The sequence below is a fragment of the Empidonax traillii genome, unplaced genomic scaffold, assembly GCF_003031625.1.
Source record: "Empidonax traillii isolate 1590-97213 ecotype Southwest subspecies unplaced genomic scaffold, ASM303162v1 scaffold174:size915687, whole genome shotgun sequence".
NCBI classification, from domain to species: Eukaryota; Metazoa; Chordata; class Aves; order Passeriformes; family Tyrannidae; genus Empidonax; species Empidonax traillii.
The window spans coordinates 245,807-265,503 of record NW_020955367.1 but is presented as its reverse complement, the minus strand read 5'-3'; the positions used below and the strand labels follow the sequence as shown (position 1 = coordinate 265,503).

At 48.1% G+C, this 19,697-nt stretch overlaps 1 protein-coding gene across 7 annotated transcripts in view; it reads right to left on the bottom strand.

The window, feature by feature from the left end:
• DAB2IP (DAB2 interacting protein) overlaps window positions 1-19,697 on the bottom strand; it is a 180,634-nt gene that overhangs the window by 152,020 nt on the left and 8,917 nt on the right. The window contains exon 1 of one of the 7 annotated variants that reach the window (XM_027885873.1): window positions 9,396-9,829. The exons of 1 other annotated variant lie outside the window; for it this stretch is intronic. In XM_027885873.1, coding sequence (XP_027741674.1) covers window positions 9,396-9,513 — 118 coding nt within the window. In that variant the 5' untranslated portion in view covers window positions 9,514-9,829. Of the gene's footprint in view, window positions 1-9,274; window positions 9,830-19,697 lie in introns of those variants that run through there. 5 more of the 7 variants (XM_027885869.1, XM_027885868.1, XM_027885867.1 and 2 more) reach the window with 5 other exon arrangements.

The window sequence follows — 19,697 nt, the reverse complement described above, 5'->3', positions numbered from 1 at the left end:
TCTAAAAACCCCAGGGGTTCAGGATGGCAAAGCAGACCAGGGTGAGGCACCAGGAAAGCCTGGCAAGAGGTCAGAGAGTCAGACATCAGAACCTTGTAAAGAAACGTTACCCAAAAAGACAAGTTTGGAGGAAAAAAGGCAGAGAAAGCCGAAATGAGCTGAATTTTCTTTGGGAAATAATTCTGTAGAAAATCAGGCTTTGAGCATTTCAAAGCCCTCGACGTAATTGCCGTGAAGCTCTGGATACAGTTGTTCAAAACTGAATTCCCAAGATGAATTTTCAGTGCCTGCTGCAGTCCCTCCATCGTGTTCCCAGGGTGATATTCTGGGGTCAGGATTTAAGGACAATCCCCCCCCCAGAGCAGGTGCTGTGAGAGGGAAGAGCAGACATGGGCTGGAACCCCTCGAGAGGAAGGAGGGCTTCCAAAATTTCCATGAGGAAACTCAGAAGTCAAACCTCCTCCTGCTGATTTTTCACTTGCGCAGCTGCTCTGCAAAATGGTTTCCCATGGTCTGAAACAGCGAGCTGGAATCCTCTGGTCCCCTGTGCTTGCCATCAGGTTGTCCCAGTTTTCCTCAAGTCCTTCTCTCCCCCATCAGTGCTTCTCTTCTGTGTAAAACACTGCTTTCTGGGCTTCAGCTGACCTACATGGAGGCAAGATATCAACGCTTTTTATCTTGATTTCCCTGTCTTATCTTGATTTTATCTTGGTTTGGAATATTTCGATAGCCTACTGGCAAGCACCAGGAGCGATGACATCATAGCAGGAGGCGGCATCTATTCCGAGGAGCTCAGAGCCAGCAGAAAATACTCCCAAGACCACAAAAATAGTTCCTATTACATTTTAGTCCTTGGCAAAGCAATCTGAGATTATATAAAAGGCAAAGCCAGCACAGATACAGGCAAGGGATGTGGTGGTGGTGGTGGAGCCTCATCCCTCTGGTTCAGGCCTGCCCAACTGGAAACCTCAATTCTAGGTAGGTCAGGGTTGTCATGAGCTGAAGTTCACTAAAAATACGCTGATTTAGACTCCAGGCACCAACTGTGGCAGAGGGAGCCACATTCTTTGGGAACTGGGTGAGACTGAACTCCCAGAGAAAATCTGGCACCCAAGTTGGACAAGAGAGTTGTGGTGGAGGAGAAAAGAAACCCGTGTGGATCCCTGGCTGTAAACACACAACAATGCTGCCACTCCAGCAAAAAAAAAAAGTACCTTCCTATCATGAAAATGAAAATTATTCATCCTCAAGGAAACAAACAGCTTTGCTCAGAGGGCAGAGCTATATTCCCTGTGCTACTTCACTACAGTCATCATGTCTGGGCCAGGGGCAGGCTGGGAAACCTACACCTGACAACAGAATTCCACCAAAAAAGACCCAAGTGAGGGTTGTTTGTTATTATTGCCAGCAGCAGTGAATGAGAAATAGTTTTCCTGTGCCCAGAAACGTGGTGATTACTGGAAAATCCCTTTTTTTACTGGTGCATGCATGGCTTTTCAAGGCTTTTTTAAGCAGCCATACAGTGAGATACTTGGCTTGCACCAGGCCAGACCTTAATCTACAGATCCACATATCCCATATTCCCAGTGAGCTCAGGGACCATCCTGGTGCTGCCCCTGGGTGTGATCCAGCTGTTCCTCCCCAGAACCACGGAACACCCTGAGCTGGGAGGCACCCACGAGGATGATGGAATCGCAGCTCCTGATCCCTCCCCTGGCTGCCACAGCTTTCCTGATTCAGGCTTCAGCAAAGGAAATCTTCTCCTCATTAAAGGAGTCGCTTTTGATGATCTGGCATCTTGCCAGACAAATGACTAAGTGAAAAGATGTCTCACTGGTAATTTTTCAGTGACACTGCAGACAGCAACAGCTCCTCTCTCTATTACAGAACATTTGCTCCCCAGGCCTGAGTGCAAGAAAGCACAGGAGATGTAAGACCTCCTCTTGTTTATCTAAAATGGATTCAATCTGAAAAGTTTGGGTTGGGTCAAGTGTCAGTCACATCAATGCCCTGTTCCCTTAATTACAGGTCCTAAACATTTCTCCTAGAAGTACATGCAACTCACATGTTTACTACACACAATTAGCACACCAACACAAAAGAGGAAGCCAAAAATCAGGTATCTGCCCAAAAATAAATTACAATGAACCTTCAGCAAAGCCTTGGAAATGGGCTTTGCAGATTTCTGCCTGGAACAGACCCCAGGAAATGGAATAACCTGACGCAGGAAGGAGGGCTGAGATTCTGCAACACATCAACATTTCCCGTCCTCCCCTGGCCAACTTTGCCCTGTGAGGACAGAGGAGTCTGACTGAATGTAACCTTCAGAAAATCCTTGTAACTGTATTATCAGAGTCCCCTCCAAAAGTTCAGGGTGTGCTCACAGACAGTGGTGGCCACAGGCAGGTTGTGCCAGGCCCGTTGAGAGGGTGAGGGAACGGCTCCAGTTTTGTCTCCAGTGGCTGAGGCTGCCCCAGCAGCTCACTGTGAGCAGCATTTCAGGGGCTCACAAACTGCCTCTTGTCTTCTACGAGTGGAAATCCAGACTGCTGGAAACTGGCTGTGTTTGGTCTGAGATAACAGGCTGAGAAAGGGATCCCACAAGCAGGGAAAGGAGAGTTGGGAGAGTTCTCTTCCTAAAGATGCAAACCCGAGAAAGAGCTGCTGAGCTGAATTAGGAGCACACTCACACCGCACAAAGTTTGTGTTCAGACCCATTGTAAAACAATCTCTACACAAAAGAGCGAAAGACAATCATTGTTCCAGCTCTGCTCAATAAAGAAATTCAGACAAACCCCAGTCTTTGATCAAACCCAGGCTCTGCTACGAGGCAACTGTGCAAAGGAGACACACGTTCATTCCCAACAAAACAAACGCCAGCAAAAAAAGTCAGCCCCGAAATTCCAAAGTCCTTCTCTGCTTACCTTTGTAGGAGCAGGTCAGATCTTTGGGGGCAGTTTCTCAGAGCAGCTCAGACATTCCATGGGGACTCTCGTGCTGCAATAAACAGCTGCACAAGTCCCTGATTTATCCCCCGGCTTGCTGTACATGCTGAGCCCCGGCAGGAATCCCACGCAGGGAGAGAAAGGAAGGCAAAACAACCCCGAAACCCACGGGAGAAGCACCTCGGCCCCCCGAGCCAAGCACACAAAAAGTTCAGCAGGGAAAACAGAAAGGAAATCCAGCCACGACTCAAAGTTTGGATCAGAAGGAGGGAGAGCAAACTGCTCCCCTTGCCCGCAGTCCTGGCTGAAGGTGCCTCTGGAGCAGAATCCACTGGCGGCTCTGGGAGCAGATGGTATTCACACATTATTCCCGAACAGCAGCATTCCCCAGCCCAATCAGGAGGCAGCACTCAAAAGCCAAGCGCTTCCCAGACTCTGTTACACTTTTCAATAGCTATAGCACAAGATGAATGACTCAGAAAATGAATAAGCAGGGAAAGAAAACCTGGCTCTCTCAGCTCGGCAGAGGCACCGGCAGGCGGGTCAGCAGCTCGGGACTGAGCGCTGCTTTCAGCTCAGTGCACCTGCTTTTTGCCCCCAAATCCCCCAAATGTCCTGGATCTTAAGTTTCTGTGATCAACTTCATCTCGTGTTAGAAGTCACAACAATTAAATATTTTTTTTCCCCAGTCTTAAAAATAACAAACGTTTGTAAGAGCCAAAAAAGGGATGAGCTGTGTGTGTGCTCCTCCAGACAACTCAGAGAAACCCCTCCTGCCCTCTCCTGCTGAATAAACACACCAGTTTCTAAGATTAAGGTCTGACTTTAGAGATCCTGTTGCAAATGATACGAAGAGGAGAAAGGTTCATTTCAAAGGTGTCTCTCCTAAACAGATTAATGCATCCTCTGGTTTCGCCTGAAGTTTAACAGGAAACTTTAAATTGCAATAGCACAAATGCATGTATGAATAAATGACCTAAAAATGACTACCAACTTTCAGGGGAAGTATAATCATCACTCAAAAAACAGAGCTGGAAAACTACTTCCAACTGCTTTGTGTAGCTCTCGGACCGGCCCATCCGCAGAGAACTTTCAGACACAGCTCCTCGGTCAGTGCCTGGTTTTATCTGACGGCTGCAGCCCAGCAGCAAAGGTCGGTGTGCTGAACAAAGCAAGTTACTGATGGAAACGTGCACAGCGGCAGGATTCTCCCTGGAATACCCTCCTTGGCTCTCCCTGCTCCCCCCCGCACTCCCAGCCCGCTGTGGTTGAGCTGCAGACGGGCTGCGGGCAGGCAGGCGGGCTCGGTGAAATCCCTGCCACTATCTGGGGTGAGAAACATTCCCCCAGGTCCCCTTGGACATTTTCAGATCTTTGTCTGCGGTTGTAAATTGATCCTTCGCATTCCTGTCTGACACATGGGCTGTGAAAAGCTCTTCAGGGATGTTCCCCCCCGCCATGAGTACTGCTCTGACTGAGTTCTGCAAACAGAGAGCCGGTTGTGGAGACAATAAAATAAAACTCTGCTCTAACTTTCACTATTATTACTATAAGGCAATTTTTTTTTTCCCCTCATCCCAGAGCAAATGAAGGAACTCTGCAGCTTGCTTTCCTACTTTGGAAACACCAAATCTCAGGATTTCTCCCGAGGATTAAGGGCAGGACCCACCTCCAGGGGCATTGTTTTGCTCCATCAGCCAGCCCGTGCCCACCAACGTTAAGCAAACAAACCCTCACACAAAGCTCCAGCACAAAGAACAAGGGCCCGTGTTATTCCATCAGCAACAGCTGCCCACCAACCTCCAGCTACAGCCAGAGAAGCCTTTAAAGGTGTCCAACAAAACTCGAGGCATCTCCAGACCCGTGAGGAAAACAAACGTTTCTTGCAGCTTCATCTTGGCAGGTGTTTTGTGATCCTGCACTGAGCTGCACAGCAGCCAAAATCATTGAGTCACTGAGCGAGGCATCTGCTGGGCCTCCCAGCCCGGGCCAGCGGCAGGAATGCTTGGCAATTCCAGCTCTTCCATGTGCTGGCTCCTTGGAGACGCTCAGGGAGGGAGCACATGTGGATATTATCCCGTGGGATAACCCCGGCTGCGCACTGAGGCCTCCTGGGCAAACCTCCTGGTCAGCAGGGGAGTGGCTGGGGCTGAGCGAGTCCAAGTGGGGGTCTCAGATCTCAGTGACAACTGGCACTTCCTTCTGTGGCTCCTCCAGTTTCTGCTGTCTGCCACCACAGTCTCATGACCTTTAAAAGCTTCTGACCTGTAAACACCTCGATTCATCAGATGGCTGCTTTGAATTCCTCGCCATCCCTGCTCCCCTGAGATCCCCTGTGTGTGCACTCGTCCATCCCCTTCAGTCACACTGCATTCACCTCCCAGCTGGGCTGATGCTGGAGACAGTTCTGGGAGGGACTGGGGGTGGTGTTGTCCTGTAGGGATGGGTCTGGGAGGTTCCCTCACAACGCTCTGCTCTGAAGTTCCTCTCTTTTACAAGGAATAAAAAAGAGGCCTTGGGTTGCCTGACTGTGAAAAGACCCTCTTCTTTATTCCAAAGCATGAAGACACTGCTGTGACTCTTTCCAGCACCTCCAAGCCTGGATGGTAACATTCCAGTCCCTGACTGTTCCCTCAGGATCCCAGATGGATGGATCTACCTTGTTGTGTGCTCATCATCCAGTGGGGTGCTCGTTTATTGGTTGGCTCTACCCTCTTCTAAAGACTTCAGCAGGGAGTGACCGCATGGAACAGTTATCCACAATTAATTCCCAACCTGGAAATTGTGGGATGCATCCACAAATCACTACAGAGCAATCTGCTGAATCCTTGGTCTCCCGTTCCCCTGGAGCCTTCCCACACAGCTCTGCTAACAAACCACATCCAATCTACCAAAAACGCTCTGTTTTCCCACTCCTCGCTTCTCTTTTCCTCTCCAGCAAGTGTGATTTTAATGCACACTGTGGTGTCACTGGGGCCAGGATGTCACTGCTGCCCTGGAACAGCGCTGGAAGAATCTAAATTACCAGCAGCACACAAAGTTCAAGGCTGGCTGTCATCCAAGTAATTCACCTGGTTCACTGTGCATGTCAGAGACTGAAGAAAATACGCTGTAATTATTGTGTTATTAAAGCACAATGGCTTGATTTCACTGCTTTGTGGCACAAAATGTGCATCTGTGATTCACACCTATTGTGTGGGGAACACGATTCCACTAAACCCAGCAGCTGGGATCTGGTCTGCAGGGTTCTTCAAAAGGTTGTCTAAGAAAAAATCTTGTGCTCTTAAAGGATTAACAACTGAATCACAAAGGAATATTGTCAGGACACAGAAAAGAAATAAGCTCAGAGGTGGTTCCAGTGTTGACTAGAGTTGTATAAACTGAGATCTGAGCAATTAGGAGACACAATGAGTGAATAATTCAGAGATATTTGGTACTCCAGAGTTTGTACACAAATAAAATATCTTATAAATCTTCACCAGCTTGCAGAAAGCTGCTGAGCTGTCTTTTATTCTTGTAGCTGCAAGTGGCTATAGTAGAGAAATCTGTAGCTCTGATATGTCATCCCTCTGAAATGGGTAATTTAGGGTTATGGTTTTGGAATCAGCACATTCTTCAGCACTTTTCTTCCAAGATTTTTTTTTTCCTTTTTTTTTTTTTTTTTTTGTGAAAAGAATGAAGTAAAGCCATGCCAGCACATTGAAAAGAACACTTCAGAAAGCCAGAGCTGTGAGACAGCACCAAACGACAATAATCTTTCTTTATATTCCTGCATTTTGGAGAATGGAAAGAAAATAGTGGGGGTAGGGGGAGAAAGTGGGTGTTTTAATGATTTTTAAAAATCCACATGAGAACCTGTAGCTTTCTGTGAGTCTTTAGCCCAGCCACACATGCAGAAAAGTTACAGAACTCCTATCTCCTTTCCCAAATCCCAAAATGGAGAGCAGCCAGTCAAGCTTGTGTTCCAAGCAGCCAAAAAACTGCAGCTCAGTGAAGAGCCACAGAGAAAAATCCAACAAGCTTTGCACCCACGGGCTGGGATTTCACTCCTTCGAGACAACTAACACAGCTTAAATCTCATCTCACCCCACATAAATGAGGGGTCATTCCCTGCTCCAGTTCCAAGCAATAACCAATCTGGGAGGCCTCTCCATGAAAACCTGGCAGCCCAATTTGATGGGGAAAACTCAAGAAACGTGCTAAGAAGCGAGACACGGCTTCCCAGCCTTGAATATTCCACCGACGTCCTGCCAGCTGACGTGTGCACCTCGTCAGCAAATGGAAGGGCTGTAGGAGGCAAAAGAGAGCAACCCCAAAGGATATTATTGCCCCAAATTCTGTCACTGATGAACTGCTGATGGCTCTGGCAGGGAGCACTGAAGGAGGAACCGAGGCTGAGTGTTCAGGGAGCGGGTTCAACACACGTGGACTCCCAGACAGATCAGACAGTAAAGAACAGATCTCATTCTGCTGCCAGAGAAAGGGGTTTGATCTGACATTCCTGAAGGCAAAAAAAGGCACTTGAGTTTAAAGTCGTGGTCACTCCCCAAGGCATTGATTGATTGCCTCATGAGCAACCCAGCGAGGGCAACACGAACTGCCTGAGTGTTCACTGCAGGCTGGGCACTCGGAGGCACCAGGGGCTGCTCCCAGGAGGGAACATCCTCAGAGGGGCAAATCTTTCCTAACAGCCCTTTGCTGGCACATTTCTATCCCCTGAATTCGTGCCCAGTGATGCCTGGAGCATGAGAGGAGCAGCTGAGCCCTCAGCCCTGCAGTGCTGCAGTTAAACCATTGACCTTCTGATCGATAAATGGCTCAGCCCGTTTGTTTTACAATGAGATCGTTTAAATCAAAGTAATTAAAAAGCACTGAAAGGAAGATGGGGATTTACATAAGTTAGGAAGGGGAACCAGGGAAGGTTCTTCTCAGACCCCTGGTACCAGCAGTGCTTATTTATCTCTCATTTCCCAGATTATGAGCCGAGACCCTCTCTGGGACTCCCAAAGTCCAGATTCTAATGCGGGGAAGGGGAAGAGCAGTGGCTTTTATGTTTGTTAACATCAGCTCAAACTGTGCATGCACCTCTCTGGTAACCCTAAAACTTCCTGCCCTAAGGAAAATAAGATTCAATTCTGCATCTCAGTGGTCTAAGGGGAGGTGTAAGACATGAGAAGTAGATGCTGTTCTTCTAAAAAAAGACTTAATATGACTACATATGAAAGAAGATAGAAAAATGAAATAAAAAAGCATGATCTTCCTCTCTTAATATTTTCATGGAAATATCATCCTTTGAAACCCCCGAAACCTGTCCTTGATTATGTTAAATTCGATTTCAAATGGCACAGAGCCCCAAGTGAGGCAGTGCTGCCCACTTCTATCTGCCCAGTCAACTGTTCACATTAGTTGAAATGTTACTCCCTTCCCTTAACCACATTCTTTCCACACAAGTTTCAGGTCCCTGTGGCATTAACACTGCATTTGTGTCCCACTGGAAGCTCTAGCTGTCAGCAGAGGATGTGCTGGGGAAATACATAACTAGTTCCTATCTGTGTAGCAAGTGCAGTACTCGGTGGATTTCAAACTGTATTCACAAGGTACCCAATGCATATTAAAGAGCTGAGAATCGATTTGTCCGAAAAACCACCGTCTCAAGTTGTTTTCATAAACAGGAACAATCTGTTGTCCTCAATGCAGCCAATTCTCTCCACTAACAGAGAAATAAGATATGCAATTGCAAACAACTTTCCCCCCCAATTTATGCTTTTCTGCCTGCCTTCCAACAGAGCAGATAGCAGAACAGCAGCGTGTGGAATGCTATAAATCCATGGAATAGCTGCAGTTTTAACCGTGGACTTTAATTCCAGGGTGAATTTATGTGGTCCTTAGCTAAATATATCCTCCTAAGTAAATTACTCATGCAGTGCCTGGAGGAAAGCTCTCTGCAGATAAAGAGTCTGTTCCCAAGCGCTCCGTTTGACAGCACAGACAGCTCCAACTTACACATCCTTTTCCCGGGGGCAAAGAGCCCCCCAGACTGACCAGGGGGAGCGCAGGGTCCCCCTTCCCTCTGCACAGACAATTCTGCCTGGCCCCTGCTGCCTCCCAGGGCACAGATCAATGCCAACTACACGTTCGTCTCCAGCCCCTGGAACGAGAGGGATTTCTAAGATCATGTGAAGCACATCACCACATTCATTTCCACTTAGCCATGCAGAAGACAGTACAAACACAAGCCTATCCCTGTGCTTCAGTAGGAATGGGAAACTCAGACACTCTTTCATTATCCTTTTTCTCCCCCTCTCTTTTCTATGTTTTCTACTTCTTACCATTGGAGTTGTCCTGGTCCAAAGGATTATCTGGTTCCATTACTTCAAATAAAAGCATCCAACATGCAGTTCTCCATGCAGCAGAGGCATAAAAACACAGCAGTTGCCTAAGCTGATTCACCTGATTTATGAATTAGTGCAGCATCCATAAGAGGCTGTGTTTCTTCTTTTGTATTACATCTGGCTCCTTTTCCAACTCGATGGCTGGGTATTACAGCATGCAGGCCTTTTTCCAGCATCCTCTTAATGCATTATATTTAAAGTAGCAGCAACCTTTTTCTCCCATCCCCCAGACTAAGTTCCAGCAGTAACTAGGCTGAGCTGGCAGCGAGCGCAGCTCGTTCAGAACAGGACCTGCGAGCGTTCTCCGAGCCGTGCTGCTGCATCCAGAGGATGATTGAGACAATCAAAAGTAAGTGGGCTCTGACACAGCACGCTCTGCACCGCGGAAAATCCCACCAGAACCAGCCAAAGGTCCCGAGGGTTTGGGGAACGCCCGGTGGAAGCCACCAGCCCGCACCCCCTCACGCACAAACACAAACTGTGTCCTGTCCCCTCCTCCTCCTCCCCCTGCTCCGATCTTTTATAACCCTGGATCTCCTCCAGCAATAGTCTGGGTTTATAATAAACTCTGCCGTTCCCTCGTGTCCCCCGGGCTGCCTGGCAAAGGGAGGAGGCTGTTTGCAGGATGAACAGCCCAGCCCAGCCCAGCCCAGCCCGTGCCCGGCTGGGGGGCAGCGCTGTGACTGCACCGGGCACGGGCACCTCGCTGCAGCAGCAGCAGCAGCAGCACCCTTGGCTGGGACCTTGTCCTGCATTCCCCTGCTCTGCCAAGCCAGGAGTGCTGCTAAGCTGGCGTTTAACAGCTCCTGCCAATGAGCTGGAGGACGAGCCCGGCCGTGCTGGACTCTCCTGGTAAATGACACCCGAGCGTCTCAGCAGGGACCGGCTCAGCTGACAGACACGTCAGGGCATCACAAGTCAGGTCACCTTCACTCTGCCACTTGGGTCTGCCACCACCTCCCTGACACCTCACCTAACTCATAACTCTCCTTTGTGCCTCGGTATTCCATAATATTGACATTGAAATATATTTTATCTCACGGCAAAAGGGCTGAAACCTCCCAGCTTTACATGCTTTGAACTTCTTGGATAAATGATATGGCACAAGGGCTGAGGAAGAAGACTCCATCACCTGGCTCAGGAGTAAAAGCTTCATTTTCTCTGAAGACATGTCCACAAAACAGCATTCCATGTCTCATGAACACAGGTCCCCAGAATAACAAAATAATCTATCGATGTGCAACTCTAAACCGAGCTGTGCCTCCGAAAGGTAAATTCATATCACTGAAATAACCCTTCAAATCCAGCCTTCAGGATCCATTTTACTTGGAACCTATGATTCAAAGGCTCCAGTTAAGGCACTAAAACATACCTTGTTTCAAAAGAACACTTTCCACAGAATGGCAGGCAGGAGCTGCTCTAAACATCTACAGCACGTTTAGTGCATTGTGGGTCTGTCAGGGCTGATGCCAGAGGGCTCTGAGGCAGGCAGGGGTTTCTATTTTGGGTCCCCCTGGGTAAATGCTCCTGGCTCAGCAGCTCCCTGTTCCCAGAGCCCTGTGAGCAGTGTTTGGAGCTGCCTGTTGACGCCGGGTGCTCCGGGCTGTGGGCGGACAAATGAATGGCTGGAAAACACGGAGCTCTGCGTGGAGGAATTCACCAGCAGCTCGAGAGGACGCTGGTAATTGTGCCTTGCAAACACATTGGAGCACTGTTCCCGAGGATTAGGCCACACTAATAGAAGGGAGACTCATTTCCATCTATTTGTTTTAAGCATAGCCCCCGTTAAACAGCGCTCTGAGATCCCTGCCCCGGTGGAAATTACAGTGCTGCAAACCCTCCGTTCCCCCACGCTCCCCGTGTTCTTTACAACTTCAATACTTCTCCCACTCCCTGCCAAAACAAAAAAACCTCCCTCTTTCCACCTTCCCCACAAAACCACCCACTCTGTGGCTCCAGGCACATGGCACTGCCTGTCAGTGCCCACCTGCTCGGGTCACGTCCCGGCTGGAGGAACCGGTGTCTGATGGGAGGGGTGTTGGCTCCTGACTGGCACCACCACGGAGAAGCTCTGGGGCTGAGGAGCCCCGAGCAGGTATCACCTGCCTGTCCCGTGTCCCAGGATGTGGGGGTACAAAGATAGAGCGAGTGACTCACTGACAGCCTTCCTGCATCACAGGGGACTAAAAATGCCTGGGGAACCAGGGCTGTGGTAATGGAATCCACAGCTCTGTGAGGAGCCTCTGAGTCAGGACAAACCATGGACACAGAAACAATTTGTATTCTTCCACGAGACAGATGCTGCACATACATAATACAGGCATTTTAGAGCCAGGGAAGAATAAACACCTGTGAAATCTTTCCTTGTGGAGAGTCAGAAATAATGCAGGAATGCTACAGAATAGCTAAGATCTAAGAGACCAAGACAGGAAAGTGAAAGGCAACACTTATTTAGACTTTAATGACTTTGTTTGACAACCAATTTGATTTTAATGACATCCAAATGATTTGCTGATCTGTAGTTACAGCCCTGGTAAAAATTAATCCTCAATGTGCAAGTCAGAATGATGTCAATATTTTGGCTAAGGCAGCATTCACCGTTCTAAACAATCGTGCAATTGTCGTCCCCTCTTTGTTCGAGCTCAGCTCACACAGTGAGGCGAAGGAGCTCCTGCCATGGTTCTGAAAAGCAAGGGACAGTTGGGAGACCAGGGCTTTGATCACTCGGGATTTTAATTGCTCAGGCACTGAAAGGAAAACTGCAGAAGTGAAGAGGGAAATGATTTGCAGTCAAATGGCTGAATGGTCAGAGGCTGTGCTGGACCAAATCCTAGGAAAGGAGCCAAGAGCACTGAACTAATGAGTGTGGAAGGAGAAGGAGAGCTAGAATGTTCTCTGGAATACCCAGGAGGTTAAGCAGAACACAAGATGTGGAGTTTTGGAAAGCTGACTCTTCAAGGAAGGAATTTCGAAATTGTTGGAAGGAAGTGGAAATTAAATGTCTTCTGCTTCTGTCTAATCAGAGCATCTCTGCATTCCCCCCAGTGGCTGGTTTGGAGACAAAAAAAGAAGGAATATCCAATTGCCTGATGGCTGTAGGATGTTTGCTTCGGCAGCTTTCATAATCAGGCTCCAGTTGTGCTCAGTGTGTCAGACTTTGGAGGAATTTGTAGCTACCACTTCCTAACTCCTGTGTCTCCTCCTAACAGATGGAGTCATCACTCACACTGGCGTTTATTTTACACTGTGACATGAAATTGTAAACAAGAGGACCCTTGCTTTTAGTTTGCTGTAAAACTTTGGGCAAAGCCCCTCACGTGTCTGGTACCAGCCCCACAGACCAGCACTGAGCCTTTATCATAATTGAGTCTTTCCAGATTGAGCAATAAGCCTAAGTGTGAAGTAGTACAAATGTGGTGATAAAACTGCTCTTGGATTTGTTTCAGGGCAAAGGATTTCCTTTGATGGTCTGTTTGGACCAGGTTTTCCTCCTTCGTGGGCAGTGGCAATGATTACAGCCAGCAGAGTCCAGGGAAAGCCTGTTTTCTGTTCTACCAGGTGCCTCAAGATCTACAGGAAAGTGGAAATATTGTCTCAAAGGGCCTGGAAACATCACGAGCATTAATCAGGCCTTGCTCACACCAAGCAGAGTACCCAGAGACCCAGGAGTCCAGGGCACCTCCTGGCTATCATGAACATGACTTACTTTGAGAGTTACAAAAACCTGAAGATCTCCAGCTATTTAAAGTTTTAACAGCCCTGAAATGAGTCTTTTCTAGCACAAGCAGGTTAAAAAACCCCAGCCATTCAGCAATGACATCTCTGCAAAACGACGCTTGGGCACCCACGGCCCGAGTGCCACCCCGGCAGCGCCCCGCTGCGTGAGAAGATGGACAGATCCCTGTCCCAGCAGTTGGACTGCATGACTTCAAAGGTCTTTTCCAACCTGATGATTTCCCAGAAGGAGCTGTTGCGAGGCTGCAGGCTGGGTGTGTGCAGCAGTCAGTGGGAGGGTTGCTGCTCTCCCCCAGGGCGGAGCAGGGGCCGTTGTTCGGCTGCTGTGGGGAGCGGGGAAAGGCTCAGCGTGAGGCCACAGCTGCCACCTCGCAGCCCTCCTCTGGAGCACAGCTCCGTATGGAGGAGGGAGTAATGAATGCCTGCGAGTTGAAAAGCCAGCGAGGCACAGACCTGCTTAACAAAACCGTTTGCCAAGGTTACTGGGGGTGCTGTCAAAGCCTCCTCTTTTGTGAGGGCTGAATAACAATTCATACCCAGTAACCGGCTCCGCTGTTCCTTTGGCTTTACCTGGCAAGTTTTCAAAGTCACTGCTCATGGCTGGGGCTGTTCCCATTGACATGCAGCTTATCTTGCCCTGGACAGCAAGTGCAGGGATCATCCGACTCCAGAAGTCCCTGCCAAAGCCCTTTTGTGCTGCTCTGCTGCTTGAACTGAGCCACAGCTCTCAGAAATGGGCCTGAATGTGACACGAGCACAAACTGGGCACGAGGCAGCCTTGGTTACCTCGTACTCGAGGGGAGAATCCCCCTGAGAGAAAACTAACCTTTAATTTGGTAAACTCAAATAAATATCCCTGGCATCTTCAGGAGGCCCCAGCTGCAGAGCAGTCCATGCAAAAACACTCCTGCCAGCCACACGAGTCTGGGGAAGAGAAGGCATAACCTGCTCCTCAAGAATCCTCCAAGGGTGATCTGCCTGCTGAGGTGCCCACATGGAAACCTCTGCTCTCAGCTGTGTCCCCTCTGGAATGCGCAGTGAGGGGGCAGACACCCTCTGAGGAGCCTGCATTTGGGGAGATGCTCAAATCTCTGCCACAAACTACTCAATCTTGTAATCATTAACAAAGTTCTAAAGAATAAAACAGCAAAATTAAGAGTTACAGGTTCTACAGTAATTACAATTAGAAAACACAACTACAGCTATGAAAGGAGCACACAATTAATACTCTACCAGGAAAAATGCCAACAATCAATATTTTAAAGACCCAAATAATTAATACCAGCGGGACATTCTTTCAGGGCCACCAGAATATGGCATTACCTCTTGCTACTGCACACTTCAGACTGAGGAAAGTGTCCTTGGGCTGATTTGTAAAATCCTACTGGCAGTTTAAGGGAGGCAAATAAAACCAAAGTGACTCCTGGGCAGAGGTAACAAAAGGTCTGCAGCACCCAGAGCTCTGTGCCCACTTTACTGAGCTGTCTGCTCAGATTCCACCCCAGCTGACTCCACAGATTCCTCACCATGTTCCTGCAGTTGTCTCCTAGAAACAGGAACAAGAAGCATTGGCTGTTTTCTCAGCTCTTTTGCAAAGCTTTGCAGCAGCTTTTCCTCACATCCCAGACCCACAGGGATCTGAGTGCACTTCCTCAGTGGATGGATGGACAGCCCTAGGGAATGGATTCCTCTTTGAAACCAGGTTAGGGGAAGGGAATCCAACAGCAACAGGTGCAATACCAATGTATCATTAATAAAACACGGAAATACTGCATGAAAATATGGTCTCCTTTCCATTTTCTCTCCAGAAATACGTGACACTTAGAAAGAAGACAAAACTCCAGACAATGTTGAGGCCCCTGAACAAAGCTGTTGTGCTGGGAACCCTCCAAGGCTGTTGGGACTCTGGAACAGGAATGAGCAATCACACCACTTGGGTCATGGATCCACCACAGACTGGCCCTCAGGGGCCAATCTCAGACACTTCTTCCATTTACCCTGAAATACTTCTTAGCACAGATGAAGGTAAAACAGAACTAAAATTTACTTACAGCATGTTAGGCAGTGTTCCTCTCCTTCCAGAGCCCCCAGACAAGCTGTTCACCTCTTCCCAAACCTACCAATGTTCTGTATCAAGTCTGACTTGCTGCAGTTTTAGATTCAGTTGCTGATCCTATGACTGTTCAGACATGTGTGTCCTCCCTTGCCTGTGCAATATCATCCCTATCGGATCTCCAGTCTTCCGAGAGAAGCCGAAATTATTACAATAGTTGGAAGAATTAAAAGCACTTTTTTTTCCTCCTCCTTTTTGGCAGCCTACTTTTATCTGATTGAGCAGCGTCCTCGTTTGCCTTCTGATTCTGACAAGGAGATACAACAAATTTCTATAATCAGTTCCCATCACTCGATAGAATAATTTTAGTGTCAGATGAAAGTGGCTGTGCCTGATGCCTGGAAATGCCCTTCAGCCTGCACAGGGTGTGAGATCCCCTCTGTGGGTCTGTGCCATCGTCACAAAACCCTCCCTGTGTCCAGTTCTGCAGTCACAAGGGGTATGGCAGTAAATAGTGTGTCCCAGGGTTATAGGAAGTGCCCCTCAGACACTGGAGCAGGGGGTTTAAAGCTCTTTGAGCTCCCATATCAAGCACCAATTTAATTTCCCTTTCTTCATCAATTCTTCATTCTCTCGTGATGTCTTGGCAACATTTTTGTTCCCTTCCACATTCATCATTAGCTTCTTTTTTTTCTCTTACTTCCTTTTATATTCCTTTCCCTCCCCATCTGCTAATTTAAAAGGAAACTGCCTGGTATTCAGCACTATCAGCCAATCTGTTTACTCTGCTCTTGTTCCAGGGAGGACCATTTCTCCCAGGCTGGGCTCTGCCTCCCCCCCTGCACGCTGTTATTGTCCTCCAAGTGTTCTCCCAGTGCCACCTGGAGAGCTGAGTGCCTTCCAGAGGGACACGCCTTCCCAAACTTTGGTTTCCCCTTTTGAAACGAAGCCATGGGAACAGAATGGAGCTCCCTCAGATCCCCCCCCCCCCAGCCAGGGACACCAGCTCTGTGTGGAACCAGCTTTTCCCTAAGGAGCAGCTCCTCAGGGTCCCGAATCCTCCCCTCCCATCCTCAGCCCGCCTGTTCTCAGCAGGCCCCCCTCAGTCATTCCAGGCCCACATCCCTGCTCAGTCTGACACAGCTCGGGGTTTCAGTACTGCAAAAAACACTCATTTTGACCTCCTGCTCCAACCCTTTACAGTACCAGATGAACAAGACCGAGTCCCCTTTGATCCCTATCCCAGGGGTTGATGCTGGGGGTGAAATGTTGGAACAGTCGTTGATGGCCACAACGTGGAAGTTTTGCATCCTGAGACAGAGCCTGGTGTTAATGCTGCTGAAAACCAGAGAAACAACTCACAGCAAAGGCTTTATCAAACCTGCAAAGGCCAGAATTCTCCTCTCCTGGTCTGCTGAGACACTTTGGAGAGACCCCTCCAAAGGGGGTTCACATCAGAGAGCCGGCCCTGCTGCATTATTTTAGATATCAGTATAAACAGAAAGGGAACTGAAATCTGCATCTGTTTCTATAGAGATGAGATTGGCTGCCAAAAGTGATCTCCACTCTGAAATGTCAGATGTGAATTTACAAAGTGATCAGATTTTTTTTCAAATTCATAATTAACTTGGCTTTAAATAGAGGAGTTTGGAGTAAATGGGAGAACTGAGGGTGCACCTCATCAAATATTATAGTTTGCATTTCAGGTGGATGTTATGAAAATATCTGTGCTGATGTGAACAGAGGTGTGACATCCTCGCCCTGCCCTCAAGCTGGTCCCTGCTGAGAGAGGTATTCAAGCACAAAGGTAATTTTAAGCAGGTAAGCAAACAAAACCTGCCTCAGAGTTGAAGCATTTTACTTAACTGATGCTTTGCAGTGAAAGCTACACAACCTCAAAATGGCAAAGACCAACTTCTCTGGGGTTAGTTAACAAAAAAATATTAATATATATATATATATATATATTTAGCACTCAGGAATTAAAGTCACATTTTTGTGCAATTTTGTTACTATTAATACAAATCTTTATGTGCCGAAATCTTGTGTGACTGAAAAGTGGATCAGAACGATTTCCCTGAATACTGGAGCTTGACTTCTTCCCAAGTGCAGGAAGGGATCATGCTGCTGCATTGTATGTTGCTTAGCAATATAATGTGAGAAGCAGCCCCACGGTCCTTGACAGCACCATTGTCCATTGAAAAGCTGCTGAAATATTACCTGGGTTACATAAAGGTAACACACAGTCACACTCACACTCACAGAAAGGAGCACGGAGTTTCCAAAAGCACAAAGAGAAATAACAGGCCCTGCTATTCCAGTGGCAGGAAGGTCTCCCTGGCTGATCTTTCCCTCCCTGAATACAGGCAGCATAAATTAAAGATGGAGAAAGCTGTCAAATGTCACCCCAGCTATGCCTAGGAATGATCTGCTGGACTGGAGAGCGACTGTTCCCTCCCAGTGGAACAGCTCCAAGCCCATGGAAGTGCCAGTGCCTCTGCACTGCTGCCCGTCAACAAAGACCTGCTGCTTATTGTTCCCAGGGTTTGCTCTGCAGGAAAACTTGTGCCCTCCTGTCCAGCTTACTCAGGCTGAGCAGAACACGGGTCTGAGGAGGAGAACTGAGCCCAGATGGGTTTGTTGGACAAACAGCTTACACGACAGGGCCCTGTGAGTGCCACAGGTGGGAATATCCACCTTTGGAATATCCACCCCTGGGTACAGCCACACCCTCTGCGTTCCCTGTTTGCCTTTGGCACAGACATCTCAATCTGCTCCTGCTTCACTGCTTCTGACAGGAACAGCCTCTGCCAGATCTGCCTTCCTGTGTGTGCCCTGGGATGTTGCTTGGGCCCCTCTTCCAGCCATTCACCACATTGTAACTGGTGAGAGACGACAGCCTGGCCAATCTGCTCTCTGACCTTCCCAGCAGACCCTGCTGCTCCCTGCCCAGTGCTGGAACACTCTGACACTGCAGCATTCCAGGGATCTCTCTTTTTCCCTGCCTGGTTTCTGGTATGTTCACCTTCCCTTGTGCAACACTGAAATCACACATGGCTGAGCTGATTCCAAGGGCAATGGGTTCCTCTGAGCTGCTGCAGGGACCTCACAACCCCCAGTAAATGGATTCCCATCAGACTGACTCCAAACTGCAGGACTTTGCAGGTCACAAGCGCTGCATTCACCAAGTGCTGCCATCTGAGGAAGCATCAGGCTCGTGTTCTTACTTGCTCACACGGAACAAACCTCAGATTGGGGTGGTTCATGCAGACACAGGAGCATATCTGCATCTTAGTGCAGAAGTACTGAATAGACACGACAGATCCTAGGGGCCTTTCCAAGGAACAATTCAATATTCCCTTTTATAGCATTTGGCACAGCACAGAGTTTATTCAGCTTGAATTAACTAATGGGTTTGAGCATTCTCTTTAACAAAGAGAAAAGATTTTGAGCTGCACTGACTGCAGGGTCACAGAATGCTCAGGACTCACCTCATAAAGTGCCTGCCCACAGAACCCGTGCTGCCTTCTCTCTAAACTCACAGGCACTTACGGCTCGTATTTCTAAATGAGAGTTTCCAAAATGTGCTTGGAACGCTCATTTTTGTTGGTAGAGGCATCACCATTGAACTTGGGAAGTTCCTGGCCTTTATTAAAAAAGTGAAGGTGGGTAAAATAAAAGATGTGCTTTATCCAAGTCCAAACCAAGCAGTGGGCCCTGCTCCCAAAAACTGGGTAATTTAGAATAGCGGCTGCACAACAGTGGATGGGCCACCAGAGATATCATATTTTCACAAGAGCCTTCCTTTGGCCTTGGAATCATTTCCCATTTCTTTGAATGCCTTAATTTGATCCCCCTAACTTAGCTCTGTTCAGCCTCTGACACGTATTCTTGGTGTTCCAGCCCCGGCTCCCTTTTATCCCCAATGAAATGAAGATCTTTCCCGTGGCCTCCGTGCCTCTGATGGATTTGCTGGTTAAACAGAAGTGAATGCATAATTCAGCCAGGAGGTTTTTCCTAACAGTGCAGCTTTACAATAGATTAAAAGCAGTTAGCTTTCACCAATACAGGCCCCTGTTTGGAAATGGTGCTTCAGAGGAGATCAGTACAGACACACTTCTGCCTTTATTCCTGGTTTTCTTCCCGAGGAGAGGTTCTCCCAAATCAGTTGCTTTAATTCTTTTACTTTAATATGCAGTTGAGGACCAGCAGAGCTGGCTGGCAGGACACAGCCGAGCTCTCTGCACAAATAATTTTAGCAAGGAGAATAAATAACATCCCTGTTTTCACAGCCAATTGCTCAGAATAACTTCCAAAGGCTGCCCTTACAGTTCTGACCTTCCTGAGCACGCTGGAAGCACCCAGAAGTGGGGAACAGTTGCAGTTAAAAGGTGAAGAGCAAACCCTTTCCTGGCTTCCTCACAGCTGAGCCTTTCAGGATCAATCAGCATCATTTACTTGGCTTGTCAGTTCAAGGCCACAAACCCATCTGATTCCATCCTTGTGTTTCCCTCTGACTAAGCTAAGCATTAATTCCCTCTGGGCAGAGGGTGGAAAACACCTAAACAAGAG